This window comes from Ostrea edulis, chromosome 4, assembly GCF_947568905.1.
Source record: "Ostrea edulis chromosome 4, xbOstEdul1.1, whole genome shotgun sequence".
NCBI lineage: Eukaryota > Metazoa > Mollusca > Bivalvia > Ostreida > Ostreidae > Ostrea > Ostrea edulis.
This window is the reverse complement of record NC_079167.1, coordinates 67480418-67508017: the sequence shown is the minus strand read 5'-3', so window position 1 is coordinate 67508017 and position 27600 is coordinate 67480418. Positions and strand designations below refer to the sequence as shown.

Here is a 27600-nt window from a genome sequence, read left to right as displayed (position 1 = left end):
CGGCTGAATAAAATCATTTACAGTCATAATTCATGCAATGTAGTTTAACATGAAGGATACGGAGAAAACATATTTCTCAAAACTACCGCATGCACGTTACGATCACTACACACTACGTTTTTCATCACTCTACACAGTAAACGGGACTGTTAATGCATTAATTTGATTGGGTTGGGGGTCAACTGAATGATGTAGTCTGCATTCGTCATGTAAAGCTACCTTCATCATCGTATTCAGTGGAATCACTGATCACATCAGGTTGTCCGGGGTCGTAAGTTACTTTTTTCACGACTCGTTTTACGAGTCCTGTGTCCTCTAACTCCCTAGGCTCACCGTCTGGGCAAAGACAGTATATATTGTAAACATATTTGATGTTCATCTTTTCACATATAAATGAAAAGCAATAAATCAGCAAATTATATTTTAACAGGAGTGAAAAACAGTAAAATAGCTAGCATACTTATCAAATAATTTTTTTTATCAGTCATGCATTGTCAAGTAGATAACTGAAGAGAAAACTGCTCATGCGTTTAAGTTCTACTTGTGCATCAGATGTATTCACTTAGATAGGAACAATACACTTTAGACAGAGCTTACAATAATTACTAACCTTTCATCTCTTGTCAAAATGACTCGCCGACATGTCACTGACAGTATTTACCTTTCCTTTGCAGAGCCCTCGTTATTCTAGCGGTACCCCCTTACCTGTTGTGTAGCTGCCTGACGTAAACGTCTGTTTGATAACTTGTCTAGTAGTGACTGTAGTGCCACTCTGGCAATCTTCCTCCACTCTATCCAAGTCATCCACATTAATTTCTTCATCATTTTCATCATCGTCATCTTCGCTCGATTCACTGGAGCTCGAGGAGGAATCACCTTCCACGAAAGCGGATTCTGTACCAGGAATGATGGCTTCAATTGCATATTCATCTTCCTGCAAGTTTCCAGAATCATCGAAAGATTGATGGAAAGTTTTCACGTTGCTGACCATCCTGCTCATAACCATCCTCCTCTTCACCACAACGCCATCATCTCTCTTCACTTCTATCTCCTCAACCTGAGTAACTGGCTTTGCAGGCTCTTCGAAAACTTCAATTACATCCTCTTTTGCTTTTCCGGGCACTGCTATTTCACCTTCGAAAATATTCTCTTCTTCACCACTTTCCGAAATCAAAGTTCTCTTTAAATGCTTTATTGACTGGCGACGAGTACGACTTATTCTATGAACAGTCCCATCATCTAGCACCTCTTCGTCTTCCTCGAATTTCACGTCCTCCTTTTCTGGACCCTCTTCTTCTACTAGTTCCATGCATTCTTGTTCTCCATTTTCGCCTTTACCAGAGTCTCCAGACTTAAATCGCTTACGTTTAACCTTTGACCCATCTGGTAAGACTTGTTCAGTGGTAGACTCTTCTTCTTCTAAAAGTTCACTCTCAATGACTGGAATGCAAAATCGACATCCCGACAATGAGCATGCAATCATTAAATGCTGAAACATGTGCGTTTATTTATAGAAAGCAGAAATAAAAATTGTTAAGGAGAAAGAAAAACAGAAATAATAAACAAATACTCAAGCTATAGTGTTCGAGTATGAAATGACGCAAAATTAATTCACGATACACATAAATATGTACTACAGTGTTTGTCTCTTTATATCTCCATAATGCACTTTGTCCAAGCAAAGCAGGAATCAGATCATTTTATTAAATACATGACTTAGTGCTAGAGTATATTTATATTTATATATAAATTTTTAAAAATTACGTTTTGCTGTCTACATGACAAGGCATTTGCCTGTAAAAGAATGAATAGTCTTTTAATTAGGTCGTCTTGCATCAGAATGGATTGCATCATTTCAACTTTCGCTTTTAATCATTTAATAACTTTAACAACTCAAATTTATTTGAATACTTTGTGAATTTCCAACTTGACACCATTGATACAAATCTGTTGATATCCATACTTACATACGTCGCATTGGTTGATTATGTCTATTTCCATTGTAACGGGTCATAAACAAAACCATGTTTTTGGTTTTTTTTCAGTTCTATTTACAAAGGATTTCAATATTGTGTAGTTGTATAATGAAAATAAATAATGGGTGTTTGAAGTTTGCTACCACATAAAAACACTGGAATTTAATTTAGATCCACTGGAAATTCGACTGCATCGAGTCCAAGGCATGGACGAGATTATTCCTGCTGACCCTCGATTCACTCCTTGTCAACACAATGTATGTCTGTACTTTATACGAGCAATCTATATGTCAAGAAAATCCATTCCAGATCCTCCATCCCCCTACCCAATTTATTAGAATTATAATATTATTCAACTTATCAGTTATTGGTGTTTCACAAGTACTTTGTGTATCTAGAATCCATATATCAACAGTATGCACACATTGTCAACGTGTCTTGTACCATGCATTCCATATGCTATATTTTCCCCAACAACAACAACAACAGACTTTATAATGTTCAAGTTGAAGCAGTCTGATCGGAATGCCCCCCCCCCCCCCCCCCCCCCCCCCCCAAGCTCCAATGCATTTTGTACAGACAACACGCTTTACATTTCCAGTGAATATCACCAATGGCTGGTTATTTTTCATTTTGGAGTTCTAGATCTCTTTAAAGGTGTTACTTTTAATAGCAATGACCTACTTAATGCACACTAATTATTTTTCTTAATTGTCATGTTTAACATAAATCCTGTATACTTTCATTGCAAAAGTTCACAAAGGGAATTATTGATGGCTACTGCGTTTACATGTAAGAAGAACAAAAATCTGGTCTAGAAACTTGACATGGCATCTCTGTGTGGGTTACGGGTGTGAACTGAATAAATAGGTCGACAACTAAATCATATCAATGATATCGTTTCATGCCCATGCAGCACTACTACTGACCAAATACTAATTTTGATTCTTAAAGAGTAGTGATGGTAAGTCCAAAACAATCACTTCTCATTCAATCAGAATTGTTTACCTTCTTGTTGTTGCTGTGATGACATTCGTTGCAAACGTTTTACAGTTTTAGTGAACGGAACAGCATCCACTGAATCAGTAACTTCAGGAGAGGCGGATAATTCTCCTTGTGGGTCATCTTTGCTTCCTTCAGCATGTGGTTGGACTTGTGGGTCATCTTTGCTTCCTTCAGAATGTGGTTGGACTTGTGGGTCATCTTTGCTTCCTTCAGCATGTGGTTGGACTTGTGGGTCATCTTTGCTTCCTTCAGCATGTGGTTGGACTTGCGGGTCATCTTTGCTTCCTTCAGCGTGTGGTCGGATTTGCGTCTGCTCCTTTGGTGGAACTTCTTCATAACGCTCAGTTCGTTCAATTGAACCTTCTCTGAAACTCTCTTGACGTTTCTTTTCGTCATCTTCATCACTACTACTAGACGAGGATGAATCCTGCTCTTTGGGAGGGGCTGGGGCCTGAACAATTTGTTCCTCTACTTCAGAGTCTGCCATTGGCTGGATTTCCTTCCCACCATCCTTGACATCAGGCAGCATTTTAAGTCCTTCTTCAATTGTCTCCTGTGCAGTCAACACAGGTTTGTATACTTTAACAGGCACATAGCTACTATCCTCGTCATCTTGTGGTGCACCTTTTTCTCCTTTCAGCTCAGTAGTGGGCTTTTCTATGAACTGAAATTCTTCCATCCTGTCAATTTTTGGTGTACTGGGAGCAGGGGATTGAACATTATTTGATTCAGATTCAGTTTTTATGGAAGGCATCTGTTTGGTTTCATCTTCTGTTGACGAAGATGACGAGGAACTTGAGAGATCTTCTTTGAAATGCACATGACTAGTCTTAGGTTCATGGCCACTGGCATCATGTAAAGATGATTTATGGACAACAGGTTCTTTCTCTTCCATACTTCCATCCACATTATCCTCCACATCAGAGAGGGAAGAGGAAGACAAGGAATCTGTCCTCTTCCTTTTCCTCTCGCCCGAAATTTGTCTACCAACAACAGGCTTATTACTCTCTGATGATGGAGCTGTTGATGGTAGAGGATCAATATTGAATTCTCCTTCAGTGTCTGATGTTGCTGACGATGAAACGTCAGACTCATTACCACTTTTTTCTGTCCTTTCTTTTTCATACAGGTCAGTTTTCAAACTTTCAACAAGCTTCTCCATATCTGGCTCCTTTTGGTCAGATATAAATGGGAAACCAGTGTCAACATCAGATTCTCCAACTTGCACTGTTGTTTGTCTAGCAGCAGACTCAGTTGTCTGCACTTCCTGTGAAGCAACAACTTCCCTGACCGTCTCTGAAAATTGAAGGTGCAACAACATTTAACATACAGGTGACGAGATGGTTAATGGTCAGTTGCTATATGGGATGCAGCTAGCCAAGTGATAAGCCAGACGTACACTCTGCAATAGCCTGGAACAGCACACAGTTAGTAAGACTCCGAATACGTTAGGTCGATATAAATAGGAATGATAATAATGAAGGTTACACAATCCCTATTGATGTATTATATGATCCAGATCGATGTATAGTGAAACTTGCCTAATCCGACATGCTCTAAGATACAAATTTGAGTTGGATTGGACAGGGTGTCAGATTGCACAGTGTGAATGGTATGAAAAAAAAAGATAAGGAATAGGGCCAGAAATGGAGTACACAGGTTTAACCGTATGAATGACAAAAGATGTCCCTGGTACCCATCTCCAAGCACTGTCAATCTCAACTACAGGAACAAAAGGAAGGTAGCTTGTTGGAAATTACGACGAAATCTATCGGGTGGGACTAACAACCTCTATGAAAACAATGAGGTAGCCTACGTCATGCAGGTAGATTGATGTGACAATTCAAATAGGTACGTAGTGAATCGAGGAAAGATGCCATGCCGAAATTAACTTCTTCCTGAAGGAATGGTATCTAGAGAAATTACCTAATATTTCTTATGACAAAGACGTTTTGTTATTTTAAACAGGTTATCGATATATGTATGATGTTATTCAATGTGTTTACGTGATATTTAGACACAAAATGAGCTTTAATGATCCAGTGCAAGAAGAAAACACCAAACTCAAATTAAATCTAGCGACATGCAAAAACAGGTGAAAACCAAAAAGTGAAATATATAAAAGAACAGCAATTGACAAAATTTTGCTCTTTGATATTTAATGCATTTTAAAATTGTGACAGACATTTTAAGGCTGGAGAAATCACAGATTTTGGGAGAACCAACATACAAACAAATTCAAAATTCTGATCAAATAATCTAAACCTTGGAACTGCAACAAATGGCTCAAAAGAGGCAAATTTTGGGTAAAATACTACTATTACCTAGAAAAATAAAACTACAAAAGAATATTGCAGCTATCTGTCATGATCAAGATTTCTTTCAACTTTTATTTTAATGTTTTTGGAAAAATGCCAGTTTCAAAAACAATAAATAAAAGCTCTGTAAGATATATATAAATCAATATTGGAAACATACTTTTTTGGGAAGATACAAGCGTCAATGGTTATTTAAGATATTTTCTAAAGTGTTAGAATCAGGCCATCGACCATGCAATGAAAAAAGAAATTTCCAAACTCCCTCTAAATGTAGTTATAAAAACATTTTCTCCAACACAGCTGCATATATAGTTTCACACACAAAAAATAACACTAACAAATAGCAATGGAATGATTATACAAGTGCAGCAGAAAAAAAAAAACCCAACAAAAGTCAAACAAACACACAGAACAAAGGAGACTGTGTTTTTGTGTTTGGTGTATGGCAATGTGGTAGTGATTATGACCCTGGTTCACTTATTGTAAGATCTAGAACTCCAGACTGTTCAAAATCAAATGCATCTTGTGATTTCACCAGCACAGAGACAAACTTTTTGTCCAAGTTACACTTTCATTTTCTTTCCAAATACCTCTTGAGCAATACCTTGTCAACCATGGTGAAGCAAACAACTTGAAAACAAAGAAAGTCAAAAACAAGCTCTTCTTTTTATTACTCACTAAATCCAAATTTTATTGCATCACAACATTAGTGCAATTAAGCATTTTCGACAAAGTTGGTGAACATAAATTGAAAAAAGATAAATGAATTCTCCATAAGAAAGCAGAATAGCAAAGTATGAAATTCTTCTCAAGCATGCATAAATAGCTAAATTTATGATTCCACATATCTGGACAAAGTTGTAATATATATAGTCATAACAATAGAACATAACAGCTTTCAACTGCTACAACCTTCAAGCATTTAATATCTAGTCTGCATAAAATATGTATATATATATATATATATATCTAAATGTATAAATGTGTAGCTGCGCGCATCAACAATATCTATAGATAATAGGTTAAAAAATAACAAAATGAACAATACATTTCGAGATTCCTGAAGGTTTGATTGCCAAATCCCGCTACTGAAGGTTGTGAGATTAGTTGAAATCTGTTGCAATTACATAGAGAAATATAGGGAAGGAAACTGTCCATTTCCTCCCTGAAAATGTTATCTATTAGTAGTGACTTATATATCATATGATATTCATTAACTTGGATAATATTGGCTGAGCTATGAACATTTTCTTTTGTAAAGAGAAGAGATTTCAAATGTAGCATATTGCTGGCTAATATTGAACACGCTAGACTAGCAGGCTACATTCAGCTAGTAATCCATAAACCAACTACATCTCTTTGAAAAATCTAAAACATTTTATATACCTATAAATATATAAAATTAAAGTGTATTGCTAATATCCTTCCTCATTATTACTAAGGCATTATTTCTAAACTTGTAATCTTCTTTTTGGAAACTTTTTCTCGTCATGGAATATTTCTTTTAAAACTTCCTGAGTGTGAACTGTCTGAATATACATTTGAAACATCTTGACATTCGAAAGTCGAAACATGTAAACTGTACAGAAAAGCACCATTTCAAATTCTGTAGGGTTTTTTTCATTGGGAGGAAAAGAAAATAAGATGCTTTTCTGCCAACCCTACATTTCCTTAGAATCAGCTGATACTGCATAACAATCCAATGCTAGATTACCAAACGAATAAAGATGAAAAAGCTAGGGGGAAGATCTTGCAGGAATTTGAAATGGTGTCATTTCTCTTGCAATCTGTGACAAGAATATCATCATACTGGTTGTCTATGCATGATAGACAGAAGATATAGTCTGTAACCACAATACTATGACAAGTTACACACCCGTTTCCCCTGGGTGTTCTGCGAAATCTTCAGCGCTCGAAAGTCTAGCTGCCAGCTCGTCAACTGCTGCTTGTTGAGCTTTAATTTCCTCTGAAAGATCACAAAAGCAACACAATGAAATGGCATGTAGATATTGACATTTTAAAGTCTAGGGAAGAACAATTATTGAACGTAAAATTTACAGAACACCTGCAAAATAATTTCAACCTTTACTTTAAACTACAAATAAGTGATGATATGAAAATTAATAATGTTGAGCAATGCATTTCTTGCTAAAACAAACCTGACGTAAAGCAACATGTATACACCAGTATTTTGTATACCCTGGTAGCTAACTGCTTAGAATTGGAAGCTAAATACAGGTACCGAGAATACATATTCAAAAAGTACTCAGAAGATATACATTGAAAAACATGCAATTTCAAAAAACACATGCAGTGAGATCATGAATGAAATGACAAAAGATATACGAGTGTGCCAAGTCCTTCAGAATTCCGTAGAGGATTATATATCAAGAATTTGCACCAAGATTGGCAAGAAGGAGTAAGGAAGAAATTAACACTTGAGGAAGAAAACTATCAAACTAAACCTGAAATAGTTTATAACAAAGATTAAATTGGCAAATAAAATTGGCAAAAGCTTGCAAGGAAGAAACTGAAGCAGTTTCCACCATAAGTGTTCGGAGAAAAAGTCTGCAATAAAACACTGAAAGCCTCCACACAAAACGTGGAATACCTCCTAAAACTTCAAATTTTTCGGTTTGACCTTCAGGAGTAATGATGGTAGTTTTACGAATGGTCCTCCATACGATACCATCATCTGACTCCTGAAAGGTCTCCTCGATAATTGTCTCCTCTTTTTCCACTTCCTCCTCCTCTTCTTCCTCATTTTCTTCTTGAAGAGAATGTTCAACAGCATCCTCGATTTCATGAACCAGTTTTCCTTGTTCTATGTATGAGCATCAAAGGCAAGTTTAGTAACTTTTTGAAATTACAACCTTGAAATGCTTACAAAATGTATTCCTCACACTTTTGCCTATGATGAAAATTGTGTGTGCATGTCAGATAAATTATATGATTGAACCTGCGAGCCAAAGGAGATATACTAAGAATATAGTTTTGCTATCCTTCAACAAAGATCAGCAACAAGATAAGTTTGATGTCAACCTCCAAAAGTTGTTGTGTGGCAATTTTCAATTCCTTCCGTCACATGATGTCCCATGAATACCCATGTGACATGTACATTAAAGCAGTAAAGATGTTTCAGCTAGTGGTCAATCACTTATCTTCCTACCTACTCAGAAAAGACATTACACCTGCTATCTCAAAGGGCCTTGGTAGAAAACCTTAGAAGGGGTTTGGTAGATAACTATAAAAGGCTTTTGGTGGGTAACTCTCAAAGTAGTGTAGCAGGGCCACTACTGGGCAGTCTGCACTATAAATCTACACCATCATCTCTAAAAGGACTTTGATATGGCTAATAATCAAGAGATCTTACTTTTTTTGCAGTCTTTTATATGAGGCATAGTGGCCATGGCTGAATTTTAATGAATGAAGAATTTATGAGTGTGGTCATATAGCCACTGATGCCAAATTGTCTCATGCCCATGCAACTAATACAAGTGGCTATCTTATTCTATCAGTAGCATCAACTAATAATATTCACAGAAATCTTTTCAATCCTTCTAGCTAGCATCTCTCAACTCAGAACAAAGCATCTTCAAATAAAAATTCAGACTTCACAGAGTCAACACACACACAGCAAGATATTGTTGGTGAATAATGCACACACATTTTTCTAGGTTTAACAACAAGCAATATGACCGTGATTCTAATTCAATACAGACCGACTGGAATGTTAAAATCTACATCTAATTCTTAAGAGTATAAACAGTTCATTAATCCGTGAGATGTTAAGCTTTGCTTTAGTAGTGAGTAATTAATGGTTTAAGTCTGCTTCATATTAAAACAGCAACAGAGATAACAGAGTTAATAATAAAGTTAATAATAAAGAAGTCTAGGATTCAAAGTACCAGAGGTATAGTATACAATTGTTAGAACTACTAACACCACTTCACCATATACAAAGTAGTATAATACAGTGGTAACTATAACTAAATACCAAATTTCAGAGAAACAACAGAGTGTCTGTGTCTGCCCCTTCCCTGCACCAAGACAGCATTGTTTCGCTTTGTTTGAACTTTACAGGGCGTCAAGCCACTTTTGGTCTAAAAAATATAGGATTGTAGGATTTATTTTTTTTTTTCAGTTTATAGGGGAAATATAGGGATTTTTACAGCAGAGTTTTAGGAATAAATAGGGTGTTTATTAAAGAATTTGAATAAAAGTTTATTGTTTCTGCATAAAAATCTAGCAAGCATAGTATCTTACTGGAGAAGAAATGATATTCAACATAAACAAAGACAAAATCCTTTCAGATGTGGACAGTTTTCCATCGAATAGACAGTTCTTATACAATCATCATAGTTATTCTCTTCATAACAATCTAATTAAATATCAATCTAGCATCAGCTCCTGGATTTTGGTTTTTCTTCTTCTTTTTTTATCTATCATTTTTTGAAAATAGGGCTGTCTTTTTCTTTTTTTGTGGATATACAGGGCTTTACAGGGATTTTAATGACTTATAGGGAAAATATAGGAACCTTCAAGTTTATAAGAAAATATAGGAATAAATTGGGACTTGACACCCTGTGATCTTACAGGTTTTCTTTTAACAACAGCCCAAACATATAATTTTTGTGATAATCCATTCTTATTGTGTATGTCATATCCGACTTTTTTCGCTACAATACAAAAAGGAAAAATAATTTTCAAAATGTGTTGCAGCACCACAAAAACAATCCTTCTGCAGCCAAAAAGATTTCATTTAATAAAAACAAAATCAAAATCCCATAAAATTCATAGTTATCCAATGAATAAAAAACGATATGAATCGTAATCATAATACTGTGATGTTAACACTATACAAAATGTTCTGCTTTAATATTAAAAGCAAGGTCAAATCCTGAGAGATTGTCATGCTAGGTGCAGTGGAACTAGGCAGACACGATTCGTGTGTATACACATTTGAGTACCTGATACAAATTCTCCCTCTACAGGGCTGGGGGGTGGTGTTTTAGTGCCCTCCTCATCTGTAAACATTCAATAGTGGACAAATGCACAACATATTCTAGCTGTCACCAATTAGTTTTCACTAAGAATCCAAATATTACAAAAACCACATAGGACATACTTTCTAAACATTAAATTTTTATGATGTACACATTTGTACAGTATTCAAAGATGGATAAAAAAAAAAGAGAAGGTATTGTTTGTTTCTCTGTAAGAAAAAATTAAATTCCGTTCACTTTTGGGGGGTTAACCTTTATTAAAGAATAGCATATCATCAACTGCATATTTTATAAATTTTCTCTACAGCAACCCTATATCAATATACATGTGTACTATATATTGTGAACAAGATACAACAATATTCCAAGAAATATGCTATAACTAAAAGAAGTATGCATGTACTATGTGATTTTCTAATGAAGAATGAGCTTTTGAACCCCCATGCTGTTCACTAAATCTAAAACCAAAACCATATGCTAAAAATAGCATGTTGTCAAGTGAACACGGGTTCAAGCCCTGCCAATGCACAAGGGAGTTTCTGTTTCAACAAATCCCTTTTCAGTAACTCAAATTTTTTTTTTTAATATTTCCCATATCCTCTGCCTAGTGAAACTAGATCACTGCACATTTGTGTCAGGCATTTTAATATTCACTGTAATTGAATTTTTAACAGTAATTAAGAATCAAATGATTTTCAACATTTGTACACAACACTATTTTTTGAAAGCCAACATTCTGATTAACTCAGAAACTTTGGTCACAATATAACAATGAGAGTCAGTGCACCTGCTGGCAGTATTCAAGGGAAATGTGTTTTTTCAGATTCAAGAATCAAACTGTTGTCCTGAGGCCATTTGGATAAAGGCATCAGAGTGGTCTGGGGGTTGAACAAAACAAATTGTTCAAGAATCCATCAACAACTAACTATCTTGGTCATACTTTTCACTATTTATCATTGTTGTATATTGCTTTGCTACAATGCAGAAAGCACAAGCACATAGAGGGTATTCCCCACCCCTACAGAAATCGTTGATCGGGTGCAAGTAAGATCACTAATGCGATGTTTGAAATTTTTTTTTTTTACCCGACATTGCCACCAAAGAAATCTGACATGGATGGAAAGTGGAGGGGTATGTACAATATTATTTTGAAATTGAAGACTCTCAAATTTACCTTATTTATTCTTTAAAAAATACAGTTTTAGTAGAAAGTAATAGGAGGAAGGGGGGTGGGGGGGGTGGGGGTGGGGGCGACCTGCTAGACCTTGATGCACGAACTACAAATCAGTAGTTTTGTATTTTATGTTCTTAATCAGGAGAAAATTGATGTGAGACCCCTGAATACAGATTATCATATGAATTGTATTGCACATTGGCAGGATTTAAGTCCTTAACCTGGTATAGGAAAATAGATCGATAGTAATATTTTCTCTCTTGATGCACCAAGCCACTTAATTAAGATCATGCACAAGGCAAATTCAACAGCTAGATACATGCAGTCATAATGTACCTTCTGTGGGCTCTTGTGCAGGGACGGGGGCCATCTGCTGGCCAAGCTCCTCCACCTTGGCAATAATCTCATCAGATTTGGGTCGGTCCTGTTTGGTGGAGGTTAACTCTTCCTCAGTGATTGTTTGTGATTCCTCCATATCTATGTTATAAAATTGAAATTGCTTTAAAAATCTACTACTGAACCTTATTTTATCAGATAATTCACTTAATATTTTCTTTCCTGTAATAATGACAAAATTTGTTTTCTTCAAAAAAATATTCTCTTGGACTAGCTTAAATTGTTATTTAACAATAATTATTGCATGATATTTTTTGCATTCCATTCCATCAAACCACTGATGAATCATTAAACAATCACCATGCTAATTCTATATACGTGACATGATGTATGCATTCATATATTCCAAGATTCAAGAAATTATTCTGAAAATGTTTGTTATTAGGAATGATTGAGATAAAATGTTAAATAAGAGTCCATAAATACTTTTAACTGATTTTATATATACAATGAATCATTCACTTTTGTGTAATGTAATTTTTTTTGGTTTTTGTGGCATGCATTGGGCATACATGTAACCACATATTGGAATCTATGAACCAAAGAAACCGGACTAGTAAAACTCGTCAACCACTAAGTTCCGTGTGAACATGGTTATATTTCTCACTTCACAAAAATGAATGACTCTACAGCATGTGAAATATTTGTATGTTTTGTAATCTCATCATGGTGCTCAGTATTCATACACTTAATCATACTCGAAGCTTGCACATTTAACATAAACATGCAAGTATTTAAGTCCTCCAAGGCATGGACCATGCTGACAATATTTCTGGTTTAGTTTTATGATGCATTTTCAGTGTGCGAAATGAACTTTTCTGTACCATACTATATACAATCACACCTGGTCTAATCTTTAGACTTCACTGATTTACTATAGACTAAAAACAAAATAAACTATACTCTTAATTTAATGTTCATTTTATTCCATTTCTTTCATCATTATTCTATCATTTTCCCTTTTTCTTTGCTCAATATTACACTCTATGTCACTTTCTGTTTCTTTCTAGTTCCCCCCCCCCCCCCCCCCCCCCCCCCCCCAGGCCAGGCACCTTCTTCTTTAATTTATCAAAAAATGACATGATGTACATGGACTAGAACATCACATAAACATTTGTCACCATCTGATTTAATCAGGACTCTTACGAGTGTAAGAAGTATTATGTAAAACGTTTCACTGACTTGACAGCTGCGTTCACTCCATAGAAAAGTTGATTGTATATATTTTATTTGCTCTAGACCAGATGCATTTTCTATAGATTTTGCCTATCAGTCTACCGTTAATTTCACACACTGCAGTTTTGAGATGAACAACTTTTTTTCTACACAAAAAAATAATCTAATCTGTATAATGATGAAACAACAGAACATGGCCGCCATGCATGATCGTAAAAGAAAATCAGTGTTCAGACGAAACCTCCACAGACCACTTGATGCTGTCAAACAATGATGTGTTATATAGTAACATTAGTTGCGAGATTATTGATGACATGACATGGCAGGGAAATGATGAGCTAGATAACAGTTAGTACAATTAGTGGCAATATACAACACCCACGAGCCGCACGCCAGTGTCAAGTCTACCTGCACTGTGCTCGGTCTGCTCTTGTCTTTCCTTAAACTCATTGTATTTATCCAATTTGTCAATTAAATCGAAGAAGTCATCCCTGGTTTTCTCTAGCTTTTCTGGGTCCTTAGCCAGAGCCCGACGCTCACTGATCTCGGCGACCAGAACGTCGTCTTTAAAGTGAGACCGAGCAGAATCTAGCAGAAACAAGCAAATCCTTGTATGTTTAAAAAGCAGGACATTTCTATAACACCTCTGGTTTACTGTAAACACTAAATTCAAAGCAGCCTTTTGCAGCCAACAGTTATTATATATCTATATTCTTTTATGTGAAGCCACATTACATATTCTCATTTGAGATTAATATCATAATTCATTTTACAAAAATTGCAAGACAAAAATTATGGCATTCAAATACAAACTAAATTGATCGCTCTATGTACGATTTCAAATCATATAATGATATTACAGAACACATGGAGCATGAGCACGCTTTTTCAGTCAAATAAATTGACCTTATCATTTCTGAAAACATCTATAGCTAAACTTAGTATAAGCTGTGAAAACAACTAAAGCTCTCCAAGAAAAGCCTTGAAAATAGATAAAGAATTCTGCCTTCAGTATAATCACATATAGACCTACTGCACAAAACATATAGCATCATGTGTCTAAGTCACAGATCTTGACTGTAATATTTTAAATTGTCATCATAAGATTTTCTCCTCCTCCAATTATAATCAAGATCCATTAATGCTTACAACAAAAATCCCAAACCATTTTTACCTTCTTCATAAGCCTGTGGAGCAGGTCCCTCACTAGCAGGTGATTCTGCAGCAGATTCGGAATCCTTTAAAACAAGAGAAATATTGCTACAAGATCAACGTTTAGAAAGTTATCAAATATAAACTGTTATTCTCAACATAATAATTCATTAAATCAGTATGACCTTAATTGTTAAACATGTAAATCCTTTGCAACAGTTGAAACTCATGCTAACTTCACTTTGACTACAGAAAATGGTTTTCAGACACTGAAGAGTTCCAATAAAAAGGGGAAGCACCATTAAAGGGAATAACTCTTACACTAAAGAACAATATTAACTTTTTCTTCTTCTTTTTTTTTTTTTAGAATTTCAAACAAAGCTTATAAACCTGCCTTATTATTAAGTTTTCAAATCTGAATTTATTAGCAATTTATTAATTCACCTCACAATCCAGAGTTAATTTCTTTTTAACCTGTGGGAATGAGTGCAGCAAGTTATTGTGAACCTATACACTTAGTAAGGTTATAATATCTAACTAAATGAAATTGTGAATCTCTCGCAGTCATTCATTCTACACTATCCATACCTCAAAATCTGAAAGCTGGAAGTTGAAGCAAACAGGGTTGCAAGAAAAAGACAAAAATACATTTTTTTTCAGAATGACTACACGTGTACATATTAAATCTACAACATAGCAAAGATGTGTTTCTAAATGTACAAATTATAAAGGTTCAAAATTTGAAAATTCTGTCTACCAGGGAAAATTGTAAATAATTACAAGGGGGAATTTCTTTTTGAACAGAGAACAATCAACACAACATTAAACGATTAAAAACTGCCTCCAGTGGTTACCTTTTGTATATCTTTTTCATCAAACTGTACATCAAGTGACATGTTACGCTTCATGGAGTCTTGGGGAACTCCAATTTCCTCTGCAAATGTGTCAAATCCTACAAAAATTTCCAAATCAATAGTTTACAACAAAACATAGAATGTCACTTCTTCAGAAAACTCAAGATCACACCCCCATTTCATATGATCTTACTATGGAGGTTTTTCTAGTAAACTACTCTCACATCCTATGAACAACCACCTGCTGTCCTTTATAATACACTATTCTCATATCCTATGAACAACCACCTGCTGTCCTTTATAATACACTATTCTCACACCTTAAAACAACCACCTGCTGTCCTATATAATACACCATTCTCACACCTTAAAACAACCACCTGCTGTCCTATATAATACACCATTCTCACACCTTAAAACAACCACCTGCTGTCCTATATAATACACCATTCTCACACCTTAAAACAACCACCTGCTGTCCTATATAATACACCATTCTCACACCTTAAAACAACCACCTGCTGTCCTATATAATACACCATTCTCACACCTTAAAACAACCACCTGCTGTCCTATATAATACACCATTCTCACACCTTAAAACAACCACCTGCTGTCCTATATAATACACCATTCTCACACCTTAAAACAACCACCTGCTGTCCTTTATAATACACCATTCTCACACCTTAAAACAACCACCTGCTGTCCTTTATAATACACCATTCTCACATCCTATCACAAAGCACCTATTATTGTTTATGGTACACTATTCTCACAACCTATGAAGTATGAACAAACAACTGTTATTATTCTCACAATCTATGAACAATCAACTGTTATTATTCTCACAATCTATGAACAATCAACTGTTATTATTCTCACAATCTATGAACAAACAACTGTTATTATTCTCACAACCTATGAACAATCAACTGTTATTATTCTCACAATCTATGAACAATCAACTGTTATTATTCTCACAACCTATGAACAATCAACTGTTATTATTCTCACAATCTATGAACAATAACTATCCTTTATGATACACTAGTCTCACAACCTATGAACAAACAACCACAGCTGTCCTTTAGAGTACACAACTCTCACAACCTATAATAAGCACTTGGTGTCCTTGACCTTGTACCTGACTGATCCATGGCCACTTTGGCTGCTGCTAGTTCTACTTCATCTTGGATGGTTTCTACATTGTACATACATTTCTGTACTACATCTTCTCGTTTTATGCTCCTAAGTGCCCTTTCTAATTCATTGCCTGTGGTAAAAGAAATATCCTTTATGTATTTGATGTTATTGACAGGAATTCATAAGTAATTTGTTGCTTGAAACATTGTATAATTTACCATAAGTATGAAATTTCTCATACCTTCATACATTTTTGTTATGTGTTATTTTCATATGATTTTAAAACAACTTTGATTTTCATAACAATAAGGTTTAAGCAGGAAAGCTATGATGCTGATTTATAAGCTTTATGTTACACGTGAATGAGCCCTCCCTATTGATAAGCTTTATATTACACATGAATGAGCCCTTCCATTTGATAAGCTTTATATTACATATGAATGCATTTGATAAGCTTTATATTACATATGAATGAGCCCTCACATTGTGATGCTGATAAGCTTTATATTACACGTGAATGAGCTCTCCCATTTGATAAGCTTTATATTACACATGAATGAGCCCTCCCATTTGATAAGCTTTATATTACACGTGAATGAGCCCTCCCATTTGATAGGCTTTATATTACACATGAATGAGCCCTCCCATTTGGTTAAACAGACCTGTAGCTTGGTCTCCTTTCTTCTCTTTCCACAAGGACAGCATGGCTAAGGCTTGATCATTGACCGTCCTATAGTCACTATTGATCTTGTGGATCTCGTCTCCAGAGATGTCCAATTGTGTGGCAAGAATGACCCAGTCTCCTTTTAGGGTATCCGCAACATCCGAAAGATTGATCTTGGCATTGCTAATGGTATCTTCTAAAACTGTTCACAAAAATAAATAATACAGTTATTGCACACATATCATCAAACAATGATGAATTGACAAGGGGCATAAAAATAAATCTGCATTGGATTTAAAGGGTAGGGGAAATTATTGGGGGTGAAAATAGTACTCTAACTAATACCAATTCCATGTTCTCTAAGTAAGGAAGATCGTTTTTTGAGTTCTAGTGCTGCCTCTGGGTCCATTTCCATGGAAGATGACTGGAATAGATACACAATTCATAACAATATATTTGATTAGTGTTTCCTACACAGTGTTTCAATTGAAATGATTTTAAAACATTAGGTATTCTAAAGAGTTGTTGTAGACAATTGTTCTTGCTTTATACTAAAACATTCTTCTCCAGAGGTTATATGCTTTTGTTAATTTATATACTTACAGTTGACATATCTGGTAGAGCGATGTTGAGGTTACAGATGGGAGTCTGGGGAAGTTCGCCACGAACGACCTTGGGTTCCTTCATGAATGCCACTCGAGCAGCAGGATCCTGGTCTCGGTCTCGAATCTTGACCAGACAAGGGAGTCGGTTTTCTCGAAAAGCTTTGAAACTGATGTAGAGCTGATCTCCAGATTTTGTGATAGGGATTAGATTGCCAGCCATTTCTACATACTGCGGTCTTCCTTCAAGCACCTGTTACAGTGAATATATAGAAAATTAGTACACTATAAAGAATAAAGAAATTAATCTCAAAGGAAAACATAAATTTTCTATCTAATAATTTTTCAAAGTGATCAAAGCAAAATATTAATTGTCTTGCAATATTATTGTCTGGCAGAGTTCCAAAGTATTGTCAACTGACATTAAAAATAATTTTAGTGCCTGTTTTTGATAATTTATAACTACATTCATGTAATAGCATTGAATGCAGATATTGTCAGATCGACTCCCTAACACCTACAGTTTTCCTTACCTCTACATCTCGACTTCTGGCCACTTCTCCGAAATGTTCCTGCTTCTCGAGGGTTTTGTCGATGCGGTCATCTGTCATGCAGAACATGCGCAGCTTTCCCTCCTCTTCTCCAGTTCGCTTGGCAAACACAACAAAACGAGCCATGTAGGGAACTACAATAGCATCCTTGTAAAGCTCTGTGGCAAATCGGCAAGCATCAGCAACGTTCTGACAATCCATCAACCAGAATCTGCAAACATTGTAATAAAAATTTGTAAAGCTGTACAGCTTAACAACATGAAACTTCATTTCTGGCTTATCTGTATTTAAGAATCTTTTAATCTCTGCTAAATCTTTCTATACTAAAGATAAAATACAGATATATATGAATTTGTCCTTCAGTCACGAATGTCCAGTTGCACTATTCAAATATGAGCTAAATGCAAAATTCTGAAATATGAGATCAATGCTATACAGGAGATCATGGGGGGAAAAATTAGGCAAAGTTGTCATGCTCTTACTGTGAATTATCAATGTATTAAATCTGTTGAAGATATCTTAAATAGGCTAGTTGGAAACAAACTAAATCCAGAAAGGTGAGAGCTGAAGGTCATATGGAAAGTCAAGGTCAAAAATTTGGTGTAGATATCACGAACTTATCGAAAATGTATTTGTGTATGAAGAATCTTATGTAATGTACAGAAAAATGAGCTAAATGTAAAACAGACAACAAAGCGGAAACAAACATGCCCAGCAGTATTGTAGATTCCTAAATATACTCGAGGAACTATCACGTTATTTCGTAAGAGGCATCTCTTGCAAAATAAAATTTCTCACTTTTATTTTCTGTAGATATAATACATGTAAGAACTCTGGATTAACAGACAACTCACAAATTCATGTTCACACGATTTGACATATGAGTCATATCGCCACATTAAGTAACTTGCATTAAATAAGGAATCTACAGTCATTTACATGAGCTGACATAAAAATCGATCGAGTCCGTTCGACAGTACCTTCCAGACACCCTGGTGGTGAAGGACACACAGTCCTCTGTAAACTTGAGCTCGGTCTGATCAGTCAGGTCATCCCACACAGCAGACTCGGTCCCTTCTGAAAGTAACCAAAACATAAACTCTGAAAACTCGCACACACACAGAACATAAATATCATACACATCTACTCTATAGTATGCACTTCGCTATGTAACATGTAAATGGTTACAAGATTTCTATAAGGTAGTCGGACACAAAAATTTCTTTGGATTGTTGCAGCTACTTTTTTTAACCTGATCTACAAAATTATACTACGATTGAACTACTGGGATCTAATCGATATCATGACGCTACAATACATGGAAAAATCGTGTGTGATATACAGAGAAGGAAAGATATGTACCCTATGTGTCATCTACACTACCACACAAAAACTTGCATATCGTTATTTCCTCTGAAAATTTTATTCTACAGAATGCAATACAGCATTGAAAGGGTCTTTGAAATATCATGCTGATAATATGACAATTATTACTTGTTAAAGTTGACATTGTTGTATTAGTCATAATAGAATTACTGCTGTATTACAGTCCAATATTTCACAATAATATGAAACTCTAAAGTGTTACTAACACACATGACTACCAAACTACAAGGTACAAACAAATCTAGTGATTTTGTGTTAATATTGACATATTTCAAACTGTGAGTTCATTATTCTACAGTTATAGATATCTGAGTTAGTAAAATGTACATCTAAAATTAATAATTTGACATCTGAGAGAATCTCATGTTTTGTACACTGTGATTTTATATAGAAGATCTGGTGTTAAATCAGTGTTTTCTATTGAACTTGAAAGTACTGTCTTGTGAGTATACTTTTCATGCTTGATGTACCAGTCGAACATGCACAAATTGTGACAGTTACATGTATTTAAATAACTAGAGTAAGGCTTTCGAATTTCTCCATAAATATGATGCCACATTCCTCTACATATTGGAAAATTCCAGCATTTTCTCGTACATGTACTATTAATTCACATAATGCATACTGTTTTTGACCAATTCCAAGTTAAACTTTGACATAAAATCGAATCACTTGTGAACCACACAAAAGACCTAGGGGCCGAGAGCCAGTGGGTTGATGTAGATTTTGAATCTAGAGAATTCTGTAAAAATCTGGTACATTCAGCCATAAAAAGCATAAACTTGAATGTAATTTTTTTTTTGGTAGTGAAACAGATCTGATCAGATTGTGCTCGTTGGATTTCAAGCATGCTTTGATCATCCACGACAGACAGTTTTCTCTCAGTAGAGGTTGATACTATAAATATTCCATTACTTGCAGACTTCTCCCTTCTTTCCTTATTTAATGCAGCTAATGAGTAAAACAATAGATCTCTATGTATTATACAGTTTCATGCTAATACAAGTACCATATCATTACAATATTTTTACACCTTGTTAATAAATTTGCTACAATTACTTTCTTTTTTCTTTTTTTTAATTGATAAACACACAACATTGGCAGCTTAAATCTTAGTCTATTGCTTTATTACCAATTATCTAAAAAGCAGTATTGACTACTTAAAAAAGTTTTTCCAAAAGCATTTCAAAATACAACTTTCAAAATGTGAAAGCCATATGTTTACAACACTGAAATGAAAATGCAATTCAACTGAATCGAGAGCCATGTCACCATACACATACATGTACAACTCTTCACATGAAAGTGGACAAAAGAAGTTTGAGATGGTTGTCAAAATGGTGTCCTTCAGTCACTGAGTAAATATTTGTGGGTGGTCAAGCCAGGGGGTGATTTAAAGTCAAGACCTAGTAACTAAATAAAATTCCTACACAAATTTCTGCAAAATGCAGTTTCTCAACAACTTTAAAATTTCAAATAAATACCATCAGATGTTAATTTTCATGCTAGCTTTGCAGCCCAGAGAACCACAAGGCAAGTTCTAGAATGCTTGCAGGTCTACACAAATTGTATTATTAATTCAGACATAGATTCCATCAAATTTTGGATGGTACAATATCTAGTATATGCTGCATTAAAATACCACAAGGCAGCTTAAAGTAGGAAAATAGCTTGTCTGAAACCATATGCTAGATCTTGACCTTTTAAAGAATGGGAAATAGGTTCAAATACTCATCATCCATATACAATAATAGGGAGAAATTAAGGTTCAAAGTCCAGAGTTCTTTTTTTTAAATACTTTTAATGATATATAAACACATATGCCCAATATTTCAAAACCATAAATGAATGTGTGTACAATTTTCATACCATAGCAAGGTCGTTTTGCAAATGAAAAGTGCTACTAAAATAAGGCACATTGTCATATCATGTACAGGCATTTACCTCGCAGGGCATTGGTGGAGCCTAGAGTTTCGGTAAGCATAAAGAAAGACAAAGGTCAGGCAATGGACATTTTCATATCATAACAGAAATAAGGCATATTTATTTGTATGCCTTATCACCTATAATTTAAGCTTGTGTTCCACATAAAAAATTAGCGTACTTAAAAATATTTCACACAACCACCAAATACTGCATCTATAATTATCAGCTTATTTCTGAATACTAATAAAAGTATTTCAGTTGAGTGATAAAGCATTTATCATAAAATTTTACAAGATATATATATACCACAGAAAAGCAGGCAAATAATTATACATCATGCGGGATTCTCTTACAATATTTGGGAAAACAAATAATCTTCCTACTAAACTTTACATTACTTAAACGAACACTGCAAGTTTTAGCTTTTGACATTTATATAGTATATCCAATCATCAAAATTTTATTATGCTGTTTGTGCAACTGAAGCTTTGTCAATATCCAATTTCATTATCTCAAACTGCGGAATTACTCACCAGAAATGCTATACAGAACACGCAGCGTTGGAGCCTCGTTCCCGTACTGATTAATCATGCCTTTCTGAGCAGCCTTGGGTACTGGGATGGTCAGTACGATGTTTTTGTGGAATTTGCGGCGTCTTGGTTCTACAGTCACAATGGGGCTGACAGCAACTCGGTTTCCAAGAAGTTTGGAAACAATGTCTGGGGAGATTGGCTGTGCCTGTTATCCAATCAGGAAAGAGCATTTGTTCAAAAGTTGTAATCGCTGGTAGAGCATTAAACCCGCTGCTATGACTATCATTTTCCTTAACAACAAATATTTAACACATGGATTATCTTTCTTGGAACTAAATGAAAATATTAAGACCATAATCATGTCTGTTTGCAATATTCAGAAGCCGTTGGGTGAAAAAGTGAGTACAAAAGCAGCGATAAATTTTGAGGGTGATTGATGAATTTTCCAAATAAGTTTCAGGAATCCATTTAGTCCACATGAATACACAATATAAATACACCATGTACCACTACACTTAAGCAGAGTCAAAGGGTGTGCTACATTTAGGGTTAGAAAATGTCAGTTTGCCAATAGACTAGCCTGGCCTGCCCCGTTGGCTATGGAAAATAAACACTTCAAATTTGACTAAAAAAGCATATCAACCCTTTCACTTTGTTTTAAGTGTATGGGCAAGAAGTTGAAATTATTATTATAAATTTATCATGTGGTGTGTTAATATTATTTTAGCATTTTCCTTTGCATTGAAATTAGCATTTTATTCATAATTTGTTAAGAAATGAAAAAATATCTTATGGGGAGCAGAGACCTGCAGGCCGACTTTGATTTTCTTGTTGACAGCGCCCTCTGGGAAGACAGCCTGGACTTGAGGCACCACGGTGGAGCTGATTATCAAACCTTTCTCATCCACCCACTGTTTCTCCTCCTTCACCTTGGTGACCAAAGCAAAGTATCGTGGGAAGTCATCTGTCAGAATGCGGGTTACTCTTTTGCCAGCTAGTTCATCCTCATAATCCAGATCTTCAAATACAGTTTAATTTGTAATTAGCCTCATACCCCTGAAAATCACATTCTATAAAAGTTCTGTTTGAAACAAAATACATGTATATATTTCTAGATCTGGAACAAGAAAAATGCTAAAGTTTACAAATACATGCACCATAAAAGTACTAATAATTGTCGTGAAATTTTTGTTCTGAGAATTCAGACATGATATCATTGTGCCTTTACATCTCTTTTCTCCATTAGCCTTAGTGTAATTCTGAGCGTCTTGGCAATGTCTCTGCATCCTCCTTCAAATTCTCTTTTCATGCAATGTTTTCACTCGTATGTAAGGGCGAAATGTTTATCAAAATTGGTACACACTTAAACAACCAGCAATAAACAAAACATTTCAATTGTAAAATAATCATTTTCTTCAATCAATTGAATTCTAGGGTCCTTGGTTATAAAATTTCTAACAATTTTTGTGAAAATTAATTGTTTTTCTTAAACAGTTGATAATATGAAACACAACTCCAAAAAGCACTTTATAAAATAAGAAATGTGCATAAGTACCATGGAATTTAAAATAGTTCAAAGGTCTTCATTTTATGGAATTGTCATGATCATGTGTTTATTTCTCACACAATTTCAACATTTCATTAACACAAAAAAATCACGAAATATTTTAAACAGTCAGTGAAAAATAATTTTTTGGTTTATTAATTATATTTATTGCAGACATTTTTCAGACATTCCAGGAATTTGATTAATCAATAATGCCACTGGTCACGCGCAGTGTTCGAAATTCAAAATTATTTCCAATGGGACCAAAGGCTCCACAGCAACATGAGTCCTTCCAAGGCAGTGTTGGCCCAAAAATTACCCATCACATTGTTTTCCCTAGCTACCAGATTGGGTAAAATAAGTTCATTTAATGAAGGGTGTCTGTCACAACTCACAAGCATTTACAGTATGAAACAGTCAAACATCATAAGTGATATAAATAGAGTTTTAAATGGTCATGAATAGTTTAAATTCATTTAGATTTTAATTTAAAATACTGTTTAGATACGTATGAATAGCACGATTGATTCTATCATGATACAATTAACTAGCTTTACCAATTTCATACGTAATTTCTTTTAACATGTTTAAAGACGCTCATTGGTTCATTTATTTCAACAAATCCAATTAAAATGCTGGATAGATATAAATTAGGTAATCTAAATGCATAAACCAACGCACGTTGTAAAGTTTTATTCCCGGCCACCGCGCCAACCCAAAATTATGAGAAGGACCCATTTAAGTGTACTATTTGCGAGTCCTTCAATGTGTATGTTGGCGCATGGCCGATGCTAATTTCAATCACTGGTCACGCGTAGTCGTTTCACTCTAACTTGTATGTAACATTCAGGGGTTCGTTTTACAAAACAACTTACGACAAAGTCACAAGTCTTAAATGGTATTACACACTTAATAGTTTGATGAATGAATTAAAACTTTTCTGATCAAGGCTTAATTTTTAGCATTATGGTTTTTTTTTTTTTTAACTATTTTGCATAGGAGTGAATGATCTTACAATAAATGGAATAAATCATAAGTTAAGTTACTTTGTAAAATGCCCCCCCCCCCCCCCCCAAGAGTTTACTTACCCTCCATGCTCTCGTGCAGAGCTTTCTGCACGGCATCGTCAGTAGCAACCACTGAGTGCTCCTCCCACTTCTCTCCATTGTTGCTTCTCAGAATCTTTATTTCACGTTCTTTACCACGTAGGGATGCAAAGTGTGGTATCTCGATGACAATTCGTCTGGAAAATAGTAAAAACACAGCATTTAAATACATGCAATTATGTATTTTAAGGTCTCAAGTTTTTTTTAATGACAATTTTCATCCTCATGGAATAGACGATTGGATGGACACTGACAAAACAAAGATTTTTCTTAACTCTAACATACATCAAGGAATAGTAACTATGCTAAGCAGTCAAAAGAATGTAAACAGGGTATGGAGATATGTAAAATTATGTAGCTAAAGTCACCATACTTTCAATTTGAACATTAGAAATATCAAACTTTCAAAAACATGATTTTCAATGCATTTACTCTAATTAAAACAAATAATACATTCATGTACTTATATTGAAGCATAAAAATGTCCCTTTGACAAAAGAGATAACTTTTACATAAATGAATTACAGTTAAAGAACAATTCCACTCAAAGTATGACTGATTCATAACATAGATTAACTGTTTTAGGAGATTTCAAAATCATGATTCAAAGAATACTTGTACTCATGCTAGAAAGATTTCAAATGGGTGAAATTCCAATCCTGGGTAAAATCTTTATGTCAAGTTTTATTACTCTAAAGCAGTAGTGAATGGTTTAATAGGTTAAATTTAAAATTGGATGAAATTGTTTTTCAACCTATCTAAGAGAATTCAGTACAAGAAAAATGTTCTTGTCATGCAGAATATTGCATTTAAATTAGTACAGTAAAGGAACACCGTCGCACGGGGTAAGACTCTCCTTGAAAATGTTAAAGGGACATGGACACGATTTGAGCTGAAAATTTTCAAATTTTATTTTTTGATTTTTAATGTTTAAAATGCTTAACTAAGGTATTACTAATGATCAGGGAAAATTTGAATGTCAGTAGTCAAGGAACATGGGAGACACAGAGGTCACAATTTAAGTCCTTGTTATATGTAAAAAAGTCTTGTGCCATGTTTTTGTTTACATGGTTAAATAAACCAGTAAAAGTTTCGTTTAAAGTAGATTTTTTCAATTTAAAAGTGAATTCGTAACACGATTTGCACATCTTATTTTGTTTTAAACCCGCTATTTTCTATTAACAGTCTAATGTAAACAAAAACATGGCACGAGCCTTGTTTACATAACAAAGAATTGTGAGTGCTGTATCTCACAACTCAACAACTGATATTCAAACTTTAGTTAAGCATTGTAAACAATAAAAATGGAAAAATGAAATTTGAAAATTTCAGTTCAAATCGTGTCCATGCCTCTTTAAGTCACCGAAACGTTCCACCCAACTACCATAGGGTCTTTCAACAATCATACATTCTACTCCGGAAATACTGAAATTCAGGGGACCCACCTGAATTGTTCATTATATCCAAAGTTCAATACAACCAACGAATAATGTTATTGGGGATTTATTTTCATTTTAATATAATGGGTAGTTCAATATACGTGACTTCAACATAAGTGGAGTAGACTGTATATATAAAGTTAAATATTGGCTTGATTTAAATCATAAAAACATAACACTATCATGTGTCATGAGATCAATGTTTATTTATCACTGTTTCTTATCATCGGTCTGATTCATCAGTATCTGAATCCATACCAGATGTGCCTCCTAATACCCTAGCCTGCATCACTGCCAACAGTTCAATCACTATTTCCTATCAGAGTGGTAATTTCAGACCAAGAAATTGCCTTTTGTACACATTCCAGCTGGTATTATGTAACAAGTATTGATCACAAAGTCTATCCTGGAAATACATGAATGTTTACCACAAACTGGGGCTAAACTACTGAAAACTCTGAACTACGATATCCTCTGTGTTTTCTTCCACACAGTGTACTTTACTGGAGGTGGGGGAAGAGTGAGTGGGATGTTGCAATATTCCACTTTTTAAAATGCTTTTACAATAATATTGAAGGGCTTATCACTACTGTGATCAGTCACAGTAATGTATTTGGATTAATCAAGGACTTGCTGATGACTACAAAAACCAGGAATGGAGCCAGATTGTCCATCTAACAAAGACCCCCCCTCTCTCTCTCCAAACAAAACAGTCATCAATCTATTTTCTAGCTATACAGTCAGAGAGGAGAGGTTTTATCTATGTCTAGAGATATGTCATCCATTAGCTTTAAAAAGAAGGTCACTAAAGAAAAAAATCAGAAGGTTCTGGGTCAAGTGATCAATTTCACCACAGAAGTGTGAATTTCAGGACTGAATTCAACAACTATCCACTGGTTCTGAAGAAATTTGTATTGCTTGTTATTTTCTTGGGTGTTTTTTCCCAACTGTTATTCTTCACAAACATAACACAGGGTTTTGCTAATGTCAATTATCTTTCAAGGATTTCCTACCAATCATTTATGACACATTGTTGGCAAACAAACTTTTGTCAGGAAACTTTCAAGAAATGCACATCTTTCTCTTTTCCTTCATGCACATATTAATGCAGAGCAACTTGTGTATTTTACAAAAAAAACCTTACACTATCAGCCACAAGATCACATGCAGCCTAAATTTTTTTAAAATAATATTCTGACCCCTGTTGAGATTACAAACAAGAGGCTGATAATGAAATGTACAGCATATTTCAAGTATCAGCACCTCAGCAATGCTGCGTTTCTTAACAAATTCCTGAGATTAACACCAGTGTAATTTCAGCTTTAAAAAGCTACTTCTTCTGCCAACTCTTTGTTTCCAAATTGAAAACAGTATGCTTTCAATGAAAGGTTTTTGTTGAAGGATACTAAAACTCCTCTCCTTACCCCGACTAGCAAAGATTTCTGATACCTATCAGAACCCAGGAACAATATATCATTTTATATCCCAAGTTACTGACCACCACCATACTGTCCTAAAACAGCTGATTTATCTTCTGATAGCCAGGTCCAATATCTGTACAGATTCTAATCTAACATCTGTAATTGAAGTTTAATTTCTCCAATACCACTCTTTATCATCTGGCACCTTGGGCAATAGTTTTTC

The 27600-nt window shown here is 34.8% G+C and overlaps 1 protein-coding gene across 16 annotated transcripts in view; it reads right to left on the bottom strand.

The window, feature by feature from the left end:
* The window catches only part of LOC125671322 (ankyrin-2-like), a 117810-nt gene that overhangs the window by 25282 nt on the left and 64928 nt on the right, over positions 1 to 27600 (bottom strand). For 7 of the 16 annotated variants that reach the window (XM_056163563.1, XM_056163577.1, XM_056163578.1 and 4 more), the window contains 20 exons: positions 24500 to 24654; positions 22672 to 22883; positions 21866 to 22070; positions 21351 to 21371; positions 19001 to 19097; positions 18003 to 18231; positions 17471 to 17722; positions 17213 to 17291; positions 16866 to 17069; positions 16205 to 16333; positions 15058 to 15155; positions 14226 to 14289; positions 13460 to 13639; positions 11816 to 11956; positions 10270 to 10326; positions 7911 to 8123; positions 7176 to 7265; positions 2985 to 4277; positions 706 to 1440; positions 220 to 336 (listed from right to left, as the gene is read on the bottom strand). In XM_056163563.1, the coding sequence (XP_056019538.1) occupies positions 220 to 336; positions 706 to 1440; positions 2985 to 4277; positions 7176 to 7265; positions 7911 to 8123; positions 10270 to 10326; positions 11816 to 11956; positions 13460 to 13639; positions 14226 to 14289; positions 15058 to 15155; positions 16205 to 16333; positions 16866 to 17069; positions 17213 to 17291; positions 17471 to 17722; positions 18003 to 18231; positions 19001 to 19097; positions 21351 to 21371; positions 21866 to 22070; positions 22672 to 22883; positions 24500 to 24654 (4571 nt within the window). The remainder of the gene's footprint in view (positions 1 to 219; positions 337 to 705; positions 1441 to 2984; positions 4278 to 7175; positions 7266 to 7910; positions 8124 to 10269; positions 10327 to 11815; positions 11957 to 13459; positions 13640 to 14225; positions 14290 to 15057; positions 15156 to 16204; positions 16334 to 16865; positions 17070 to 17212; positions 17292 to 17470; positions 17723 to 18002; positions 18232 to 19000; positions 19098 to 21350; positions 21372 to 21865; positions 22071 to 22671; positions 22884 to 24499; positions 24655 to 27600) is intronic. The other 9 variants (XM_056163566.1, XM_056163572.1, XM_056163569.1 and 6 more) reach the window with 7 other exon arrangements.